This window comes from Ricinus communis, chromosome 6 (assembly GCF_019578655.1).
Source record: "Ricinus communis isolate WT05 ecotype wild-type chromosome 6, ASM1957865v1, whole genome shotgun sequence".
In the NCBI taxonomy this organism is placed as follows: Eukaryota; Viridiplantae; Streptophyta; class Magnoliopsida; order Malpighiales; family Euphorbiaceae; genus Ricinus; species Ricinus communis.
The window spans coordinates 24,501,409-24,518,154 of record NC_063261.1 but is presented as its reverse complement, the minus strand read 5'-3'; the positions used below and the strand labels follow the sequence as shown (position 1 = coordinate 24,518,154).

The 16,746-nt window shown below is 30.6% G+C and overlaps 1 protein-coding gene across 2 annotated transcripts; it reads right to left on the bottom strand.

Moving 5' to 3' along the window:
• Nucleotides 1-2,293: 2,293 nt before the first annotated feature.
• Nucleotides 2,294-12,818, bottom strand: LOC8281290 (phosphoglucan phosphatase DSP4, amyloplastic). Of its 2 annotated transcripts, XM_048376006.1 has the most exons (14): nucleotides 12,674-12,818; nucleotides 12,502-12,592; nucleotides 12,370-12,405; nucleotides 11,549-11,657; nucleotides 10,714-10,790; nucleotides 10,516-10,592; nucleotides 10,249-10,329; nucleotides 9,019-9,151; nucleotides 6,858-6,917; nucleotides 5,835-5,891; nucleotides 4,560-4,655; nucleotides 3,960-4,019; nucleotides 3,131-3,238; nucleotides 2,294-2,582 (listed from the first exon to the last, which is right to left on the bottom strand). In XM_048376006.1, exons 1-14 carry the CDS (start codon nucleotides 12,697-12,699, stop codon nucleotides 2,448-2,450), a joined length of 1,146 nt encoding a protein of 381 aa, XP_048231963.1. In that variant the 5' UTR covers nucleotides 12,700-12,818; the 3' UTR covers nucleotides 2,294-2,447. The 2 variants fall into 2 exon arrangements, with proteins under 2 accessions (XP_048231963.1, XP_048231964.1); XM_048376007.1 differs by lacking the exon at nucleotides 3,960-4,019.
• Between the last annotated feature and the right edge of the window lie 3,928 nt (nucleotides 12,819-16,746).

Below are 16,746 nucleotides of genomic sequence, written 5' to 3'. Positions count from 1 at the left end.
GCCGAATGGCTACTAGATTTCTTATTTGGATACTTAAGTGACCAGACTGGAGGTAAGGTCCCTGGTCGAGCATTGCTCTCGAGCCAGTCTTATTGGATTAAGAGAGCCAAAATGACCGGTTAGAATTTGGGGTTAGGGTTCTACTGAGCCACTCGTCCCGTAAAAGTAAAAATATATTTTTATTTATTTATTTATTTATTTATTATGGTATGATTATAATATGGATTGTATTTACGTGCATGGTTGATATATTGATTTGAATAATCTATATTTTCTGAGAAGAATGCAATAGTCCCCAGATTATTTGATTTTAACTCACTCTCGAGACTGACAGTCTTATTTTTACTGTTTTTCAGATTCGTGACTGTTAGTCCTCTCGCGACTCTTATTCAGTAACCCGACTCCTTCATCATCGGGTGATGTATTTGATTTGGTATGTAAATTGGTAAATCTTAGATTCTCCGCAGTAGTAATAGTAAATGTATCAGTTGTAAATTTTCTGAGTTTCAGGTCTCGCCTAGTTTTTCTGGCAGACCGAAGTATTTATGTAGAATGTAGCTGTTAAGATAAATTGTGGCTTTAATAATATTAATTTGAGATGAGATTTGTTTAAGTCAGTGAGTGTCAGGCTTACTACGGGTTTCGGTGGCCTTAAGCCTACCCATTCCCTAGTGCCGGTCACGGGCCCACGGATGGGGCCGTGACAGTTTTCTTCACGATTGGGACAACTTGGTCATGAAATCTTTGTCCCTTTCTTCTCAAAATGAAGCGAGGACACGACCGTGAATCCTGTGTCGCAAGTGTGAAGCTTGATCTTCATGGCTGGGACTGGAAGTTATGAGGTCGTCTATATCTTTTCTGCCTTTCTTTGGTTTAGCTGCTTCATGGGTGGAAATTCTGGGTTACAATCGTAGATCTTTATTCTTCATGAGTGTGAAGAATTGTTCACGGGCATAAAACTGCCCTGTTTTATTTTTACTTGAAATTTTAAGAGAATTTTCCTAAAACGTGTAAGAGAACACTTAAAAGTAAAATGTTAAATATAGTATGTATGTATGTAGGTATATATATATATACCTACATACATACATACTAGTTGTTTACTCGCGCATTACACAACAGTCTCTGGAATGGATGTCCCGATTCGCATCGAAAAGATAATGACCGTAGTGGTGTCCAGGTGGACCCCCAAAGCTCCAACACTAATAACATAATGACTATGAGGAAAAGATAGCTTGTTGAGAAAAAATATATTTAAGAGAAGCTTAGTAAAGTTTGTGGACTGAAATTTGTGTAGTGAAAGGGTTTAATCTAGAGAGGGAGAGACATTGAAAAAGAGAGAGATAGATATAGAAAGAAAAATATATAGAGAATATGTTGATAAGCGAGATAAATTTTTTAATTAGAAAATAAGAAAATGTTATTGAATACATTACATGTCGCATACCACATCAATTTTCCAATGGAATCTCTACCGAAAAATAGTAAGAAAGACTTTTGTAATACTAAAATCAATGCGATTTAATGCTATAAATTAATGATTAAGAACTTTAATAATACTAGCTCAAAATTCAGAGACGGTAAGAATAATTTAAGGCTCATGAATAAGCTCATAAGTTTATAAATAAGTCAGCTTGCAAGCTAACCAGCCGACATTGATAAACTTGAACTTGATTTGTTAAAACTAACAAGCCTATACTGACGACCTCGAATGAGTTTTTATTGGACCGAACTCCCAGTAGTTCACAAGAGACTTAGTTCGTTTATAGCCCTATAAACAAGTAATATTACCAAATGTGTCAATCTGCTGTGTGACCATTTCAGCTACATACTGCAAATCTCCATGTTAGTTTTCACACAACTATACACCTTCAATAGCTCCATGTCGATCGCAAAAATGAAGATCTTACCATTTAATCCAAAATAGCTCACAAGGACTCCATAAACAAAATGCAAAAGATTAACATATATATTTATAAAGGGTTTCCACAACGTCCCTTACATGCTAGCAGTTTTCTTTCATATATTATTCTATCCTAGAATGCCAAAAGGTTTTTATTCCTAGCAACCAAACCCTCATCTCAAGTGGCTAGATAATTCTATGGCAAGCACAAAGTGCATCAAGCATTCTGTCTATTTTAAATAAATCCCAGACCTGCAAGAGACAATTACCACTTTCACTTGATGCTTCTGCTGAGAATTGAAAGCTCATATTCTTGTCTATGAATATGAATTCCAGTCAGCAATAGCCAAGAAACAATGAACTGGACACTGCAAGTCCTGCTCTAGCTCATAGGAAAAAGAGTCTACCCATAACCGCTTTATTGATAATTATTATCATTAACAGTAACTTACATGATAAATAATACATGTGCTTACTGATGATTCAAACATTTTATTACATCTTTACATGCAGAATTGTGTACCTTTCTTTTCATTAATACAGTTTACTCCTCATCTTTGGGACAATTTTCAAGAAACTGTCGTATTTTTAACCGTTCATCCCTCATTAAGTCTGGGTCATGGCCAGTCAATCTCTTACGAATGGCTGCACTAATACTGTTGGTGTCATCATTCAGAACCTGGTTGATGAGCAGAAGAGAACATCAAATGAAATTTACTTATAGAAACATTTGTGATTAAAAACGCAAGCAATCACCGTTGGCTCCTATACTAATCATACACTTTTTGGCAACTGAATTCATCTCTAGACCTAAGGATATAGTTCAACATGGGTATTTTAGGAACTTGCAAAAGCCCATCTTCCCAGCGGAAGGAGCAACGTCAAACAATCCACAATTCAGGAAGCTTTAAATTTTAGGACTAACTAACTAAGACAATGTAAACTTGATGTTTCAAAATTGGAAAAACTGCACTACCAAGTACCAATTTACTGACCAATTGTTTATCCTTGAGTCCTATCATTGGCAAAAGAAAAAAGAGAAATAATATAAGAAAAAGAAGAAGAAATCCAAAAAGAACCATGATCCTAATTCTTTTTTGACAAGAAAACATGATCCTAGTTCCTGTCCATTAGATCAGCACTTTCCCCACTTTCTCTCCCAAACTGCCAAAGCAAAATATACTCATAGTAATAATTGAAAAGAAAGCATTGAGAGCTGGATTTTACCTGAACATAATTGTTGACATGTCCATCTTTGTTAGGAGAGGTAACAGGCTCATGTTTATTATATGTCCATTCACCATCGATAATGTACTTGTACTCATAGCATCCTTCCTGTAGAAGTGCAAGTTAGCACAATATTTTATCTGAACTTAAATGCATAAAGTTACATGAACATCCATTTCCATAACTGCTCAGTATACTGCTGCGATTTCCATTTAAGTAGCATATTGAGTTCAAAGTCACCCATCTTAGTAACAGCTTTGCTTAATTGTTCGAAAAGTTAACCGAATGCATCACAAATAAAAATCTGGAAATAATAAAGAAGTCTGCATCGAATGTTCTTTTTCTTCTTTTTTAAAAACTAAGGTAGGGAAACATTTAGTTCTAACACTTGAAGGATATATACCATAATATTTTTGCAAATGAGTAGAATGATAAAAACAAGAATTATATGTTTGAAACACAAGGAACTCTCATATCAGTTATAACTTGGTCGAGAAACTTGTGGAAATTGGCTTGCTGTAAATGTCATTCAAGATGAATTCCTTCAGTATACTTTTAACAACTGCTAAAATTACATAGCCTGTAAACCAGATACAACCATGAACCATGACAAACTTTGAATATAAAGATTGCAGAACCATTGTTTAGAGTTGTGCATCAGAAGTGTAAAAGGAAATATGGAGTCAAAAGTAAAAGAGAAAAAGAAATGAAACCTCAAAAAGAAAAAAAAAAAGTGAAACTATAAGAAGTCCCTTTTGAGAATTTGTGCATTGCAAATGCATGGGCCGTACTCCTAAGAAAAGAATAGAAGGGGGAAAAAAAGTCTCACCAATAATTCCCTCTTGAGAATCCATGAGGCTCTTTCCTCATCAAGTTTTAAAGGTATTCTCTGGCAACAGAAAAATAAAGCAAATCATAGACAAATGGAAAGTAAAACTATTTTATATTTTTTTCTCTTTCTTTCTTTTTTTTTTTTTAATTCTTTTTCAATTCAGGAAGATATCTTATCCTCTATCCAATTACTAGAAAAATGAAAAAGTCTTTTTATTAGGATAAATAAAATTTAGAGTCAAACTTTATTTCTGTATTTCATTCCACGTATATATGGAATATAACAGAAATAGAAAGAACAAAAAGCGGATAGGCTTCTTTTTTGACAAGCTGTATTCTCTTTTCTTTACTCAATTCTTTTAATAAAGCTTAAACCACAGAGGCCAACAACTAGTCTCCCATTCCCGCGCATTGAGTGAACCATAATGCTCTTGTGAAAGAACACAGAAAAAGGAAAAGAAAAAACAATGGGCACATAAACAAGTACAAGTGACAAGATTTCACATTGTCCATACTCCATAGCTTATCATTGACAACCACAAACTACTCTCAATGCTGCATTAAAGGTTCCAGAGTAAGTTCATACAGCAAACATTACCTGGCCCCATCCAATATCAAGTCCAGAAATTTCTACTGTGGTGCATTTACTATCTTTCCATGTGAGAGTAACAAGCCTCCCCCTGAGACCTGTAAGCTTTTAATTAAGAGCAATGAAACAAATTAATTTATAATGTGTAAAAATCATAAGCCAGAAGATACTACACAATCAGGCTTTTGTTTCTTATTCTTAAAGTGTAAAACTAAATTAGATTATCAACAACTTTATTTCCCACACCCAAGTTTATTGCTTTGCCATTTTAGGGCACCACCATAATTGATCAACAACTGAAATTAGAGGAGGCAAAACAACAATATAAGCTTTGTTAACTCTTTCTTCATTTACTACTCATTGGTTCTGATTTGATATACTTCAAACCCCTCTAAAATCAGTTACGCACTCTGGACAAATATAACTATTGGAATAAAAGAATACAAACATATCAAAATATATACTACAAAGAAATGAATTTAATAAGCAAAAGATTATTAGTTATTCAAATACTTTAATATTCAAAGCTATAGTATTCTTTTTCTCAAAGGAAAAAAAATCACAGAAGACAAGAAATTTAATAAAGAAGTTTTAATTAATTTATATTAAAGAATGTCAATATGTCCCGAGTCTCTTAGAATTCCCCAAGTTACCCCTATCTTCATTGCTAAAAGTCTTTCAAAAGGATGTTTAAATCCAAGTAAGATGTTATTTTCTGCTGGAGAGTTTCTTTAATTCTTACTGACTCCATAGATTGCCAATGAAGAGTTAGAGGACATAGAAATGTAAAACATAACTTCTGGACAACCATTTCACGATAACAATAAACACAACTGCTGGACTATTGTATCATGGGAAAAGACATGGCCACCTCAAAGTCGCTCACATTTAGGCTGTCAAAAAACGTTTACGAAGCCACAATTAATGGAATTTTATCAAAAGTCATTAGAATTATAATATTTAACACCAAATCATAACGCCAATGCATATGGTAAGATAATGATCAAATACATGCATAACTAGTGAATTCTGATTGCAAATTGAGAAATGGGGGGTACATTTCTGACACATCATATGGCAAACAATGTACTTGCAGACTGAGCAATGATGTGTATATTAAATGGCAGAAAACAATGATCCAGCTTCATTATACAGTGTATAATCTTCAAAATTCTAATAATGTACGTCACAGTTAAGAAAATAAGAGAAAAGAAACCAAACATGTAGAAAAGACTTCATATCAAGACTTCAATCCAATGGCACTAGGAAAAGGGTAGAACTTACAATATCAGCAGTTGCACTTTTTATAGCATCGAGCTTAGGGAAGCATGAGCGCTTGCTCTGGAAGAACAGAAATTATAAGATACTTTTAAGATGCTAATCAGCTAGTCTGTACTATAGATTTAGTTCTCATGAACTCCACAAATACCAAAAAATGAATTTAAGATTTTGACATTGATCCATATATGTAATGGCTTCAATCATGTTCCTGTCTTTTGCATTACATGAGATGCGCAATGACAGCCTAGCAAATCACAAAAGCATAAGATATCACTGAAATTTGAAATCAGGGCCTTAGCTAAAATGATCTTTCAACTAATAAGCTAGAAAAGTAGGAAGATGACAGATTTAACCACTACCATTGCTACTTATTCCCAATGTTAGACCATTGTTTTAAGCACTGTTTTGCAATTTTGACATCAAGAAATTTGAAAGTGGTCTGCCATAAAGTACCTCATATTGCGTATTCAACTACCAACCAACATTTTTTTATATGCTGAAGTTATAAGTTCATCAACTGGAACTACAAAAGACTTGAAGAATCAATTTAATAAAGGGCCTGCTTGAAAGGGGGTAAGGAGGGTAGGCTTCTACCCCTGTTTGGAAAGAAAAATACAAGTTAAATGGAAGGGCACATCTTACCCTTCCATACAGCTCAGGTCCTCTTTTTTCTTACACCCCGAATTGGGGTGTAAGAAAGGGGAAGAAAGTGATGGCAGCTGATTTTCTTTTTCAGTTTTATCCCTATTTATCCACCCCCATACTTCCACTCCTCCCCCAAACAAGGGAAAAGTAATTATGTACACTTCCCCATCCTTCTCCTCCCTTCCGCTTTCTTAACTTTCTTTAATTACCCTTCCCCTAACCCCATCCAAGCAAGGCCTAAGGAATTTTCTGCTGCATAATAACATTTAGCTATGAAACAGAATGCATGGACCTCTTAAAATTACTCGGGATGCCATAATCAATTAAAAAAGACCTTCATTGGTATAACAAACTACATAAAGGAAAGAAAGAAAGAGTTACCAGAAGCAAATCATGAGCATCACTAAGTTTGTAACCTTGAACCCAGAACATATATGCCATCTGTGATTCAAAAAAAAAACGCTCACTTCATAATGAAGGATAGACAATCAAGTACCACCATTGACAATCCAGAGCACATGGTCATTCAACCTTACAAGAACCTGATGCTGTAATAACAAAAGCGAGCACATACTACAGCAATCAACAACCAGATGTATTTATCACTTCTAAGTTTTTTTGAAATTTGTTCCACATTATTTTATTTGGCTCATTTGCAAGTTTCATTCTATAAAGAACAATTCCCGAACAGATATAAAAGTGGACAATTTACTATAGGAATGCAGTTGGTTCTTAGAATTGCCCATGAAAGTGACTGGGAATATAACTCTTGCATTAGACTTGTAAGTGAATGTGGCATCCACTAGAAGTCACAATCTTGTACTTATGATTCCCTGCATGACTTTTCCATGTACATGAGAAGGTACTTTCAAATTCTCATCCTAAAGGGTAGGAATGTCAGATCAAAAAGATTGCAGAGATTATTTCACTTAGCTTTAATTAGAATTTGAACCAAAAGTTAGCCTCATAAATGTTATTATTCACAAAAAATAAAAAGACTTCTTTTCAACCCCGAACGAAAAAGGCCATGCACTTACTCAAGCAATCATGCATTTCATAATTTTTATTTATTTTTTTTTTTTTAAAAAAGCAATAGAAAATCACAAATAAAGAAATCAAGCAGATAAAATATACTCTTAGAAGGATAATTAAAAAAACATATCAGTGGTTATCACCAAGTGTTGCATCTCCTCCATTCAAGAAACCCCCAATATTTTCAAATTCTTTCTTTTCAATATTTATATCATTTTTGCATCCCAGAAATCTTTCTTTTCAACATAAATATCAATTTCACATCCCATCAGTTTCTTGTATATAAATTTTCATGTCCACCAGAGGATACAAAGTACGATTCACCAGCTTACAGAAAACCACTTAGTTTTATACAAGAACGAAAACTTCTGCCGCTTGCTAAGCATACAAGGAACTTTAACAATACTTACTAATTAAATGCACTTCAAGTTGATAACTTGACTTGTCACGTGTATTCTAATAAGAAACTTCAATTTTGTAACTGCATAAAAGAAACCCCTAGGCTAGGTACAAGCTCACTACAGAATTTGGCAAATATTTTTATTGTAGTTTTGTGCTGAACCTGAATATTTAGTTATTTTCTGCAGAAACTTTCCCCTGCAAGTATTGACAGTGACTTTTAATAACTAGTTGGAGTTCCTTTCTACTCTCACCAACTCTCAGCCCTTTCTCCAGAAAGGAAACTAATGGAAAACCAATATCCAGCAGTGTCCAGAAAAGAAACTCAAGTACAGGTATCCAACAGGAGTACGTTTGTTGTGGTGCTTGCCTGGTTCCACATTTCACAGATTTTCCTTCTATGTTAAAAGTCAAAGTCTCATGCCCATGTCCGAGTGACCTAAATCGAATTTAGCAACTCAGGATAAAGTGCAGTTGATCCAGTTATTTCAGTTTCTGCTTGAGTATTGACTTGTGGCTATGCTTCCACAATGCTTCTTAAATGTGGATCTAGTTGAATGAACTTAATTTAAATCAAACCATTTATTCACAAGAATCTCGATTTGCATGATAAGATTATGCATTACTTGTTTAAAGGGTTTAATCTACAATGTCAAAGGAGTTAGGATGCCACAACCGAGGATGAAAGATTCTGATTATTCATTTCCATTCTTGTATAACAAGCAGATAGGTGTGAGATGCAATTAAAAGTCAAAAACTATATAATTTTTCTGCAAACACACAAGCGTATATTACAGGCTTTGTATACATAGTTTAAGAAATTAAATTCAACTCCTCAGAACATCTAGAATGTGAAGCATTGCTCTGTGAGAAAATACAAGGAGAGCCAACTTTACAACTCCCCCAAATCTGAGGAGCACGACCAAATTTCATGGGGCAAATTTATGGAACAAGTAAACTTGGGGCAAGAGGTGAAAAGGTTTCTGGAACTTCTTTAATGCATGATTGATCTCAGAAACAAACAAGAATGATAGCAACAAATCAGAAATTGTTGGCAAAAATAAACAGGCAGAACAGAAACATATTTTGAAAATAAAACTGAAATGCATACCGCAACACCAGGAGCTCTTCCTAGTCCAGCAGTGCAATGTATATATGTCACGCCTCCATTTTGGTTTATGGCCCTGTATAATTTACTAACCACTGCTGGAAGCCGTATCCGCAAATCAAATGCATCAAAGTCCCTGCCATGTCAAATAACCCACAATCTCAGGTGAAAAATTGCACAATTCAAAAGTAGAGGTAAGTATGTACATTCATGTGCACATAATTGTTTGTGCTCTTTAGTACAGTAATGGAAAATTGAATATTAATAACATAATAGTTTAACAGAGTAATTTTTCACCAGAACAAACAAAAAAAACCTACTTTGAAAGGTAAATAACTGAATATTACATCAGTAGTCCCAAATAGTAGAAAATGTTTGGATCGATAACTCAAGTCCCATAAGGAGACAAAGAATTGAATAACACATTAATTAAAATTGATGAAGATAAAAATGAGATTTATATCATCCACAATTTTGTGGATGATATATATAAATATTTTTCATAGTGGGTTAACGGCCCTAAAGCTGAAGGATGTGTGTGCCTGGTAAAATTCAAATGATGGATGGTCATTCAGAAAAGAAGTTATTACATAAAACAGTGTAGATTTGATAATAAAAATTAGAATTTAATTGTTATTATTCAAATGTGTGCTGAATCATTATAAAAATAATATATGAGAATTTAATAATTGAGTGTCTAACCTTTTAAAAATTATAATTTGACATGTAGATCTAATAAATATTAAAATTAAATGTAAATAGCAAGTCGATAGTGGTTGCGGATATGAAATATTAAAATGCATATTACCTTTTTAGATAAATGAAAAGAAAAACGAGAAACTTTTAAAAGGTATTCGCTTCTAATAGAGTAATACACCTTTTCCACTACTATCATCATATAATATTAGTAAAATGTTTTAGTTTTAGTTATATTTTAGTTAAAGGGTTAAATCAAATAATTAATATATATATATATATATATGAAAAGGAGGTCAGAGCTAAAAACTAAAAATCCTTTTTGTGATAACACGTGTCAAGCTACTTTCTTAACACATGTCATCATAAAATTATTTTTTATGACATATGTCATCATAAACTCTTTTTTGTGATTATATGTGTCAAGCTACTTTCTTAACACATATCATAAAACCCTTTTTATGATGCACGTGTCAAGCTACTTTCTTAATACACAGAATATTATCACAAGAATATAAACCATTCGTCATTGCTGACCGTATCTCTGCACGCAAATGTTGAATGTCGCCACATTTCTTGGCATACTCTCGAATGGCAGTGATATCTACCCCAAAATATCTGGAAACAGTAGTAAAGGGATTGTAGCAATTTTCATATGCTAAAACTTCTCGAGATCTCAAATGCTCAAAAGCTGCATATCAAGAAAATGAAAACTATCTATAAGATGCAAGATATGAAAACAACAGTATCCTTTTCACCAAATCATGAACCCTAATGGAACTTAAAGGGACTTATTTAGGATACTCCAAGTCAGGATCTTGTTGCAAGCAAAATATGGTTTTCACTCCTATTCTTCGAAGCTTGTCAACATCTTCAGGAGTCTAGCAATTAGGGAAAAAAAAAGGAAAGAAAGAAATTGAAATATCAAATGTTAGAGATAATCTATGAGAGTATGAGGGGGGAAACAATCCTCAATAACACAGTTTGAAAACGAGGAATCACCTGTAGGCATGATCCTACAATCAAATCTGGAAGAATGAAGTTGTAGTTCATTCCTAATTCATGCCTATAGGTCAAAACTGTACTAAGCACATTAGAACAAATGATTAGAATCCTTAAAGATAAAAAAGAATTGACACATCAGGAATGAGAAAATAAGAAAACAAAATACCATAAAGGCCTAACTAGGAGTAAATGAGTCGATCTAATCATGAGCTACTTGAACTGAACTCACAAAATACTTGAAATTAATTCGACTATTATTGAGTTGAGCCTGAGCTCAAGTAGTTGAGTAACAAGTCCAGCCGAGTTCAATAATTACATCACTTGACTCGGGTAGCTCGCAAGCTTAGTATTCAATTTCTTAAAATTTAAAATATTATTATATTTAAATAATAAATATTATTTGAGCTCAAATTCGAGCTTACCTAAATTTATTAGAGCTAATTCAAACTTTATTTTAAATTATTTTTTAATAGATTACAGTATAAATCAAGTCGAGCTTAAGTGTTTTCATATCTAATAAGAGTCGATCTCAAATATGAAAAAGTTAAGCTTGATTAAGTAAAGCTTCGAGCCTTGAGTTTTTGAGTCGAGTAGACCTTGGGCTTGACTGTATCGATTCAACAGCTTAATTACACCCCTAGGGTAACTATAATCCCTTCCATCAAAGATTTTCATTTGTTTGATCAGACTAAAACTTTCAAAAAACCAAAAAATTAAAAAAAAAATGAAAAATAAATAAATAAAATCTCAGGCGCATGCCCCTGAAATAGAACACACCTCATTCACCAATTACTCATGCTTAAAATGGGAATGCAGCATTTTTTAACTTTACCAGCACCCATAGCTTCTGTCATGTTATGACTGTAGATTTCAGATTTTTCTTCCTCTTCTTTCACATCTGCACCACTTGTCTCAGCACTCGAAGCAGAACCAGAAATTGCCTACAAGCATCAACATCAAATAAACTTATGTCAGGGAAAACAAAAAACCAAACTTAATAAAGCAGCTGGCAGCAGGGTCACTAAATCTTGCAGAAAAAAAAAAAGATTTCAATTACCATAATAAACCACCTACAGTTCATATTCAAAACAACCTTCCATGATAGTGTATGTAGGATCGCCAATTAAATAAGAATTAAATTCCATTAAATAAGCCAATTATGGTCATTATCATACTTCTTATTATTACTATGATTAAAATGAACTCTCATTAAGAGAAAAAGAATTAGTGAAGCTTTTTATTCGAAAACTGAATTGCCTGAAATTTCAAAATATGTTGAAGACAACAGCAACAACAACATGAATTCATTATATGGACCACTAAGAGAGAAAGGTAAAAAAGAAAAAAGCGCCAACCAGAAAGAGAACCTTTTTTTCCTCTAAAGAAGAATAAAGACAAAGAAAATAAAAAATAACAGAAACAAACAAACCGAAGAATATTCCAAAAGAAAATCTAATAATACCACTAGATATTTACTAAATTGCGAAGCAAAATTATAAGCATCTAATTTCACTGTTCAACAACATAACTTATATCCTAATAATTAATAATACCTCCCATAGCAGATATTTTAATACATTAATAACAATTAAGCACAAAAAAAAAAAAAAGCAAAGTAGCGTCATAGTCGAATCTAGAGATTCCAGAAGCTACCTTTACAGTCATAGTTCGATGGAGATCAGTACAACGCTGCAAAACAAATAACATGAATATAATAACTTAAGCTTAGATTATAAAACTAATTAAAAATCTGAATATATATAGCAGTAAGATAAAAGTTATTACCATTAAATTAAAAGATAATGAACATGAAGACGAAGAAGAAAGCTTTCTCTGATGGTGACATTTGAATCCTTGAAATGGCAAGGCAGAGGATCTGCAATTTCCAATAAAATAAATAAATAAGAAAAACTAAAAGACATTGGAAAGATGATTATTGAGAAGAGAAAAGAAGGACCTTGGGAGATAATGAAGGCAATTCATTTCAAGAACAGAAAAGCAAAAAAAAAAAAAAATCTGAGAGACAGAGAGAGATAGAGAGGTGTGAGAGTGGAGTTCCTGAGATTGATACGATATTTTCGGGGTGGAGGGTTTATATAGTTTGGTTTAAAAATGGGGATGTAAAGGGGATTGCCTTTTGAAAGATTCTCAAAAATGCCATTTTCTTTCATTTTTATGCACGGAATGCTTGTTTGAGTGTTGACTGTGACTTTATGTACAGATGTAGAAAGTGAATTGTGATTATTCAAAAAACAAAAAAAAAAATTAAATTAGTAAAATAATTTATTTTAAATTTAATATAATTACTAAAATTCTTATATATATATATATATATATATATATATATATATATATATATATTCACATATTTTATATTTAAATATAATAATTTTTTTATTAGCTCACTAATTTTGTATCAGTGAGTAAAATTAATTTGCCACGTCATTCTTTTCATTATAATATTTCAAAAGTTGTTACGGAAAAATATTTTTAAAAATAATTTAAAAATATAGGTATTTATTTTAAAATTTTTAAAAAAATAGATAAATTTATTAAAAGGTGTAAAATTTATAATTTAATTAATAATTAAGCCTTTTTTTATTTATTTAAACAAGTACTTAAACTTAAAAGTTAGATTCAATCAAATATATCCAACCAATTTAGCTTAACCTAAATGCTGATTAAACAAATTTAAGTCTCAATTATTTTTTTCTCAAGTGTCTTGTTAAATCAAATAAAAATTAGAAAAAGATTGGGACGTATATCAAGTGGCAAAAGTGATTGGTCGAGAAGAAAGTTTTGAGTTGAAGTTTCCATCTCTAAGTAAGATTTCGCCTTTATGATGAATATAAAGGAATGACTATCCTTATTATATAACCAGGCACCATCAGACCTTCTATGAATAAAAAAAAAATTAATTAAAAAAAATAAAAATATTCTAAAGCTCCATTAGCACCATTCTTATACAACCATTATTATCACTACTACATCTGCCACCACTTCACCATTACTATAAAATCTCTAACCTTTGCAGAGCAATGTCTACCTTATCAACTAAACTACATTGAAACTTTTTTTCAAAACTTGTAAATCTACATAGCAGCATCACTACAACAACTGCCATGGTAACATCATCTTCATGTTACATTTTCCCTTATTCTTTCTATTTAAGGGTTTTTTTTTTTTTTTGAATTTCATATGGTGGTGGTAGAATGGTCAAAATAGAGATATTGATTAGTTTTTGGATGAAATTCACCTTCTTTTAGAATGAGGTTGATTTTGTTCGTTTATTAGCGGAGCACCTTCCGTCGCTTAAATTCATTGTTAATAGAGCTACTCTTGCCCCTAAAGTAGCAGCGTATGGTTTGTCGCCGAAGAAAAAGAATCCGTCTCTAAACATTAGCAACAATCGATTTAGCAACAGATGTTTATATATTGCTATTAGCGATAAGTTTTGTCCATCACAAAGCAATTTATTTATAGTGCTAGGGGCAAATATAATCATATCATATCATATAATATATATAAAAATGCAAAGAAAAAAATAAATAAATAAATATATTAATTATAATTACTAAATTTTATTATTATTTTAAATTATTAACAAACTGACTAATGATTATTTGGTTTTTTTTTTCAATTAATTTTTGGATTGTTAAGCATATTATAAAGTAATGATTGATTAAATTAATAACCCATAACTCAATAATAATAAACAATATTATTATTATTCTTAAATTACTTTATAGCAATTTATATTATCTCAAAAAAGATAAAATATTTTTGTTATTAATAAATAGGTTCGACTATTTATAAAAGTAATATAAAATTGAAATAGAAAAGCTATAATTTGAAGAAAATTTCACTTTTAATATTAAAGTGTTTATGATTTTGAATTTGATAAATTTCTATTTTAATCAAATCTAATAATTTAATTAATAAATTTATAAATATAATACATGGGTTAATCTATTTAAAAAGAAAGAGCTGAATTTATATCAAAATTATATTTTAAAAATTATACTAAGCTTTTTTATAATTTTAAGTTCTTATCAATAATTACATTTTATTTCATCAACAATAACGAATTTCAGTTATTAAATTATTATTATTATTATTATTATTATTATTATTATTATTATTATTATTATTATTATTATTATTGTATGTGAAATTAAAAGGACGGACAAATAAATTTACTAAAGTATCCTTGATTGATGAAATTATAATTTATTAACTGTATCCATTGATAATTAATATTTATAATTATTTATTATTTACTAATTCATAATAGTTAAAGCATTTGTAGAATAAAGAACCTTTTAACTAAAATATTAAGTCATTGAAAATTTTATTAAATTGGCTAATAAAAAGAAGAAGAATTAACAATTAAAATTCGATATAGCATATGAATTTTTCTCTAAAAAACTATATATTGTTTTATGATATTACTAATTTATAATTAAATGGAATTTATAATTAACAAATAGTTAGAGGTATTATAGATATCTAGCATATTAGTTCTTATTTTCTTAGTTATCTTATCTTTTATTATATAAATAATAACGAGTTAAAATATTAAATTAATATGCAATATAAATAGAAAAAAAGTAAATATTAAAAATATTATGATAGAGAAGCTCACCAATATGATAGACCAAATTTTGTGGAAATAATTTCTTGATGTGATAATTTTATTACTTTTTACTTTTTTGCTTTTTTGCTTTACCCTAATATAGTACCTTGTAGCTAATATCTGTTAAAATAAAATTTTAATTGAATAAGATAAGAATATACATTCCTATTTAATTGAATCTTAAACAATTATAATTTAATCATGTGATTGCGTTTTGCTTATTTGAGCAACTAAATATTAACATGGTCTGTATAGTATTGAATGAGGCAAGTCGATGTATCCTTGGTACATAAGATGTGATTAAAAAACTGTATGTTTATTTAATATTTATTATTAATTAAAATTATACTAAATTATTTTCTAATCACGAGTTTAAGGAGGTTTTTTTTTTGAATTAATTCATATAAGAATTACACGAGAAAGAAATATACATGAGTCCAACTGTTAACATTCACGTACGATGGTAGATATCTTTTTATTAAAAACTGCGATATATTTCTTTCTCGTGTAATTTTATATTCATTAATTCAAAAAAAATAAAAGAACTTTATCATTGCAGAGTAGTAGATGATCTATATTTCTTTACTAACTCTCTCTCTTTTGATGCTTTTTTTTTCTCCCACCACCGACTATTAAAAAGAATAAAAGAACTCTCTAATAATAAAATAAAATAAATAAAATGCATGTTAAATATCAGCGAACTTGAAGTATGCTTAGGTTTTATCACACTTTGGAAGCAATAAGCAAAAGAGGATAGGATAAAAAGATACTTTTCGTGTATGTCTTAAATGAGATGAAGATTTGATATATATAAAGAACGTCTAATGATACTAAAAATTCAAACATTTACGTCCAATAGCGAATTGGCCCATCCTTTTAAGTTTTACTTAAATGACACGATTTGACTAATTGATTGCAATTATAGCTAAACTAAAATTTTGGTCAAAATAAGATGACGTAGCAAATGATGTGTCATTATTTATTATCAACAACCTACATGTCATTACTATATATATTTATAAATCACACAAGAGTTATCAAGGTCGGATTATATATGAATAAGAAAGTGAATGACAAGTGAAAATTATGAATAAAGTAAAAGAATGAAGAGTGAAGTCATTTCTTTTTTTAAATGATATTGGTAAAGTAAAAAAAGATTAGTATCTAGGATTAATGAGAGTAAGTATTGAATTTTGATCGAAATTTTAATTTGACTATAATTATAATCAATTAGCTAAATCATACAATTTGAATAAAAATTTAAAAAATATACCAAATTTACAAAAAGAGACAGATATTTAAATTTTTATTGTCATTAGGCCTATAAAAAATGACTAAGTATGTACAATTAATTTATAATCTCTTGCATATCATAATTAATTTATCATTAATTC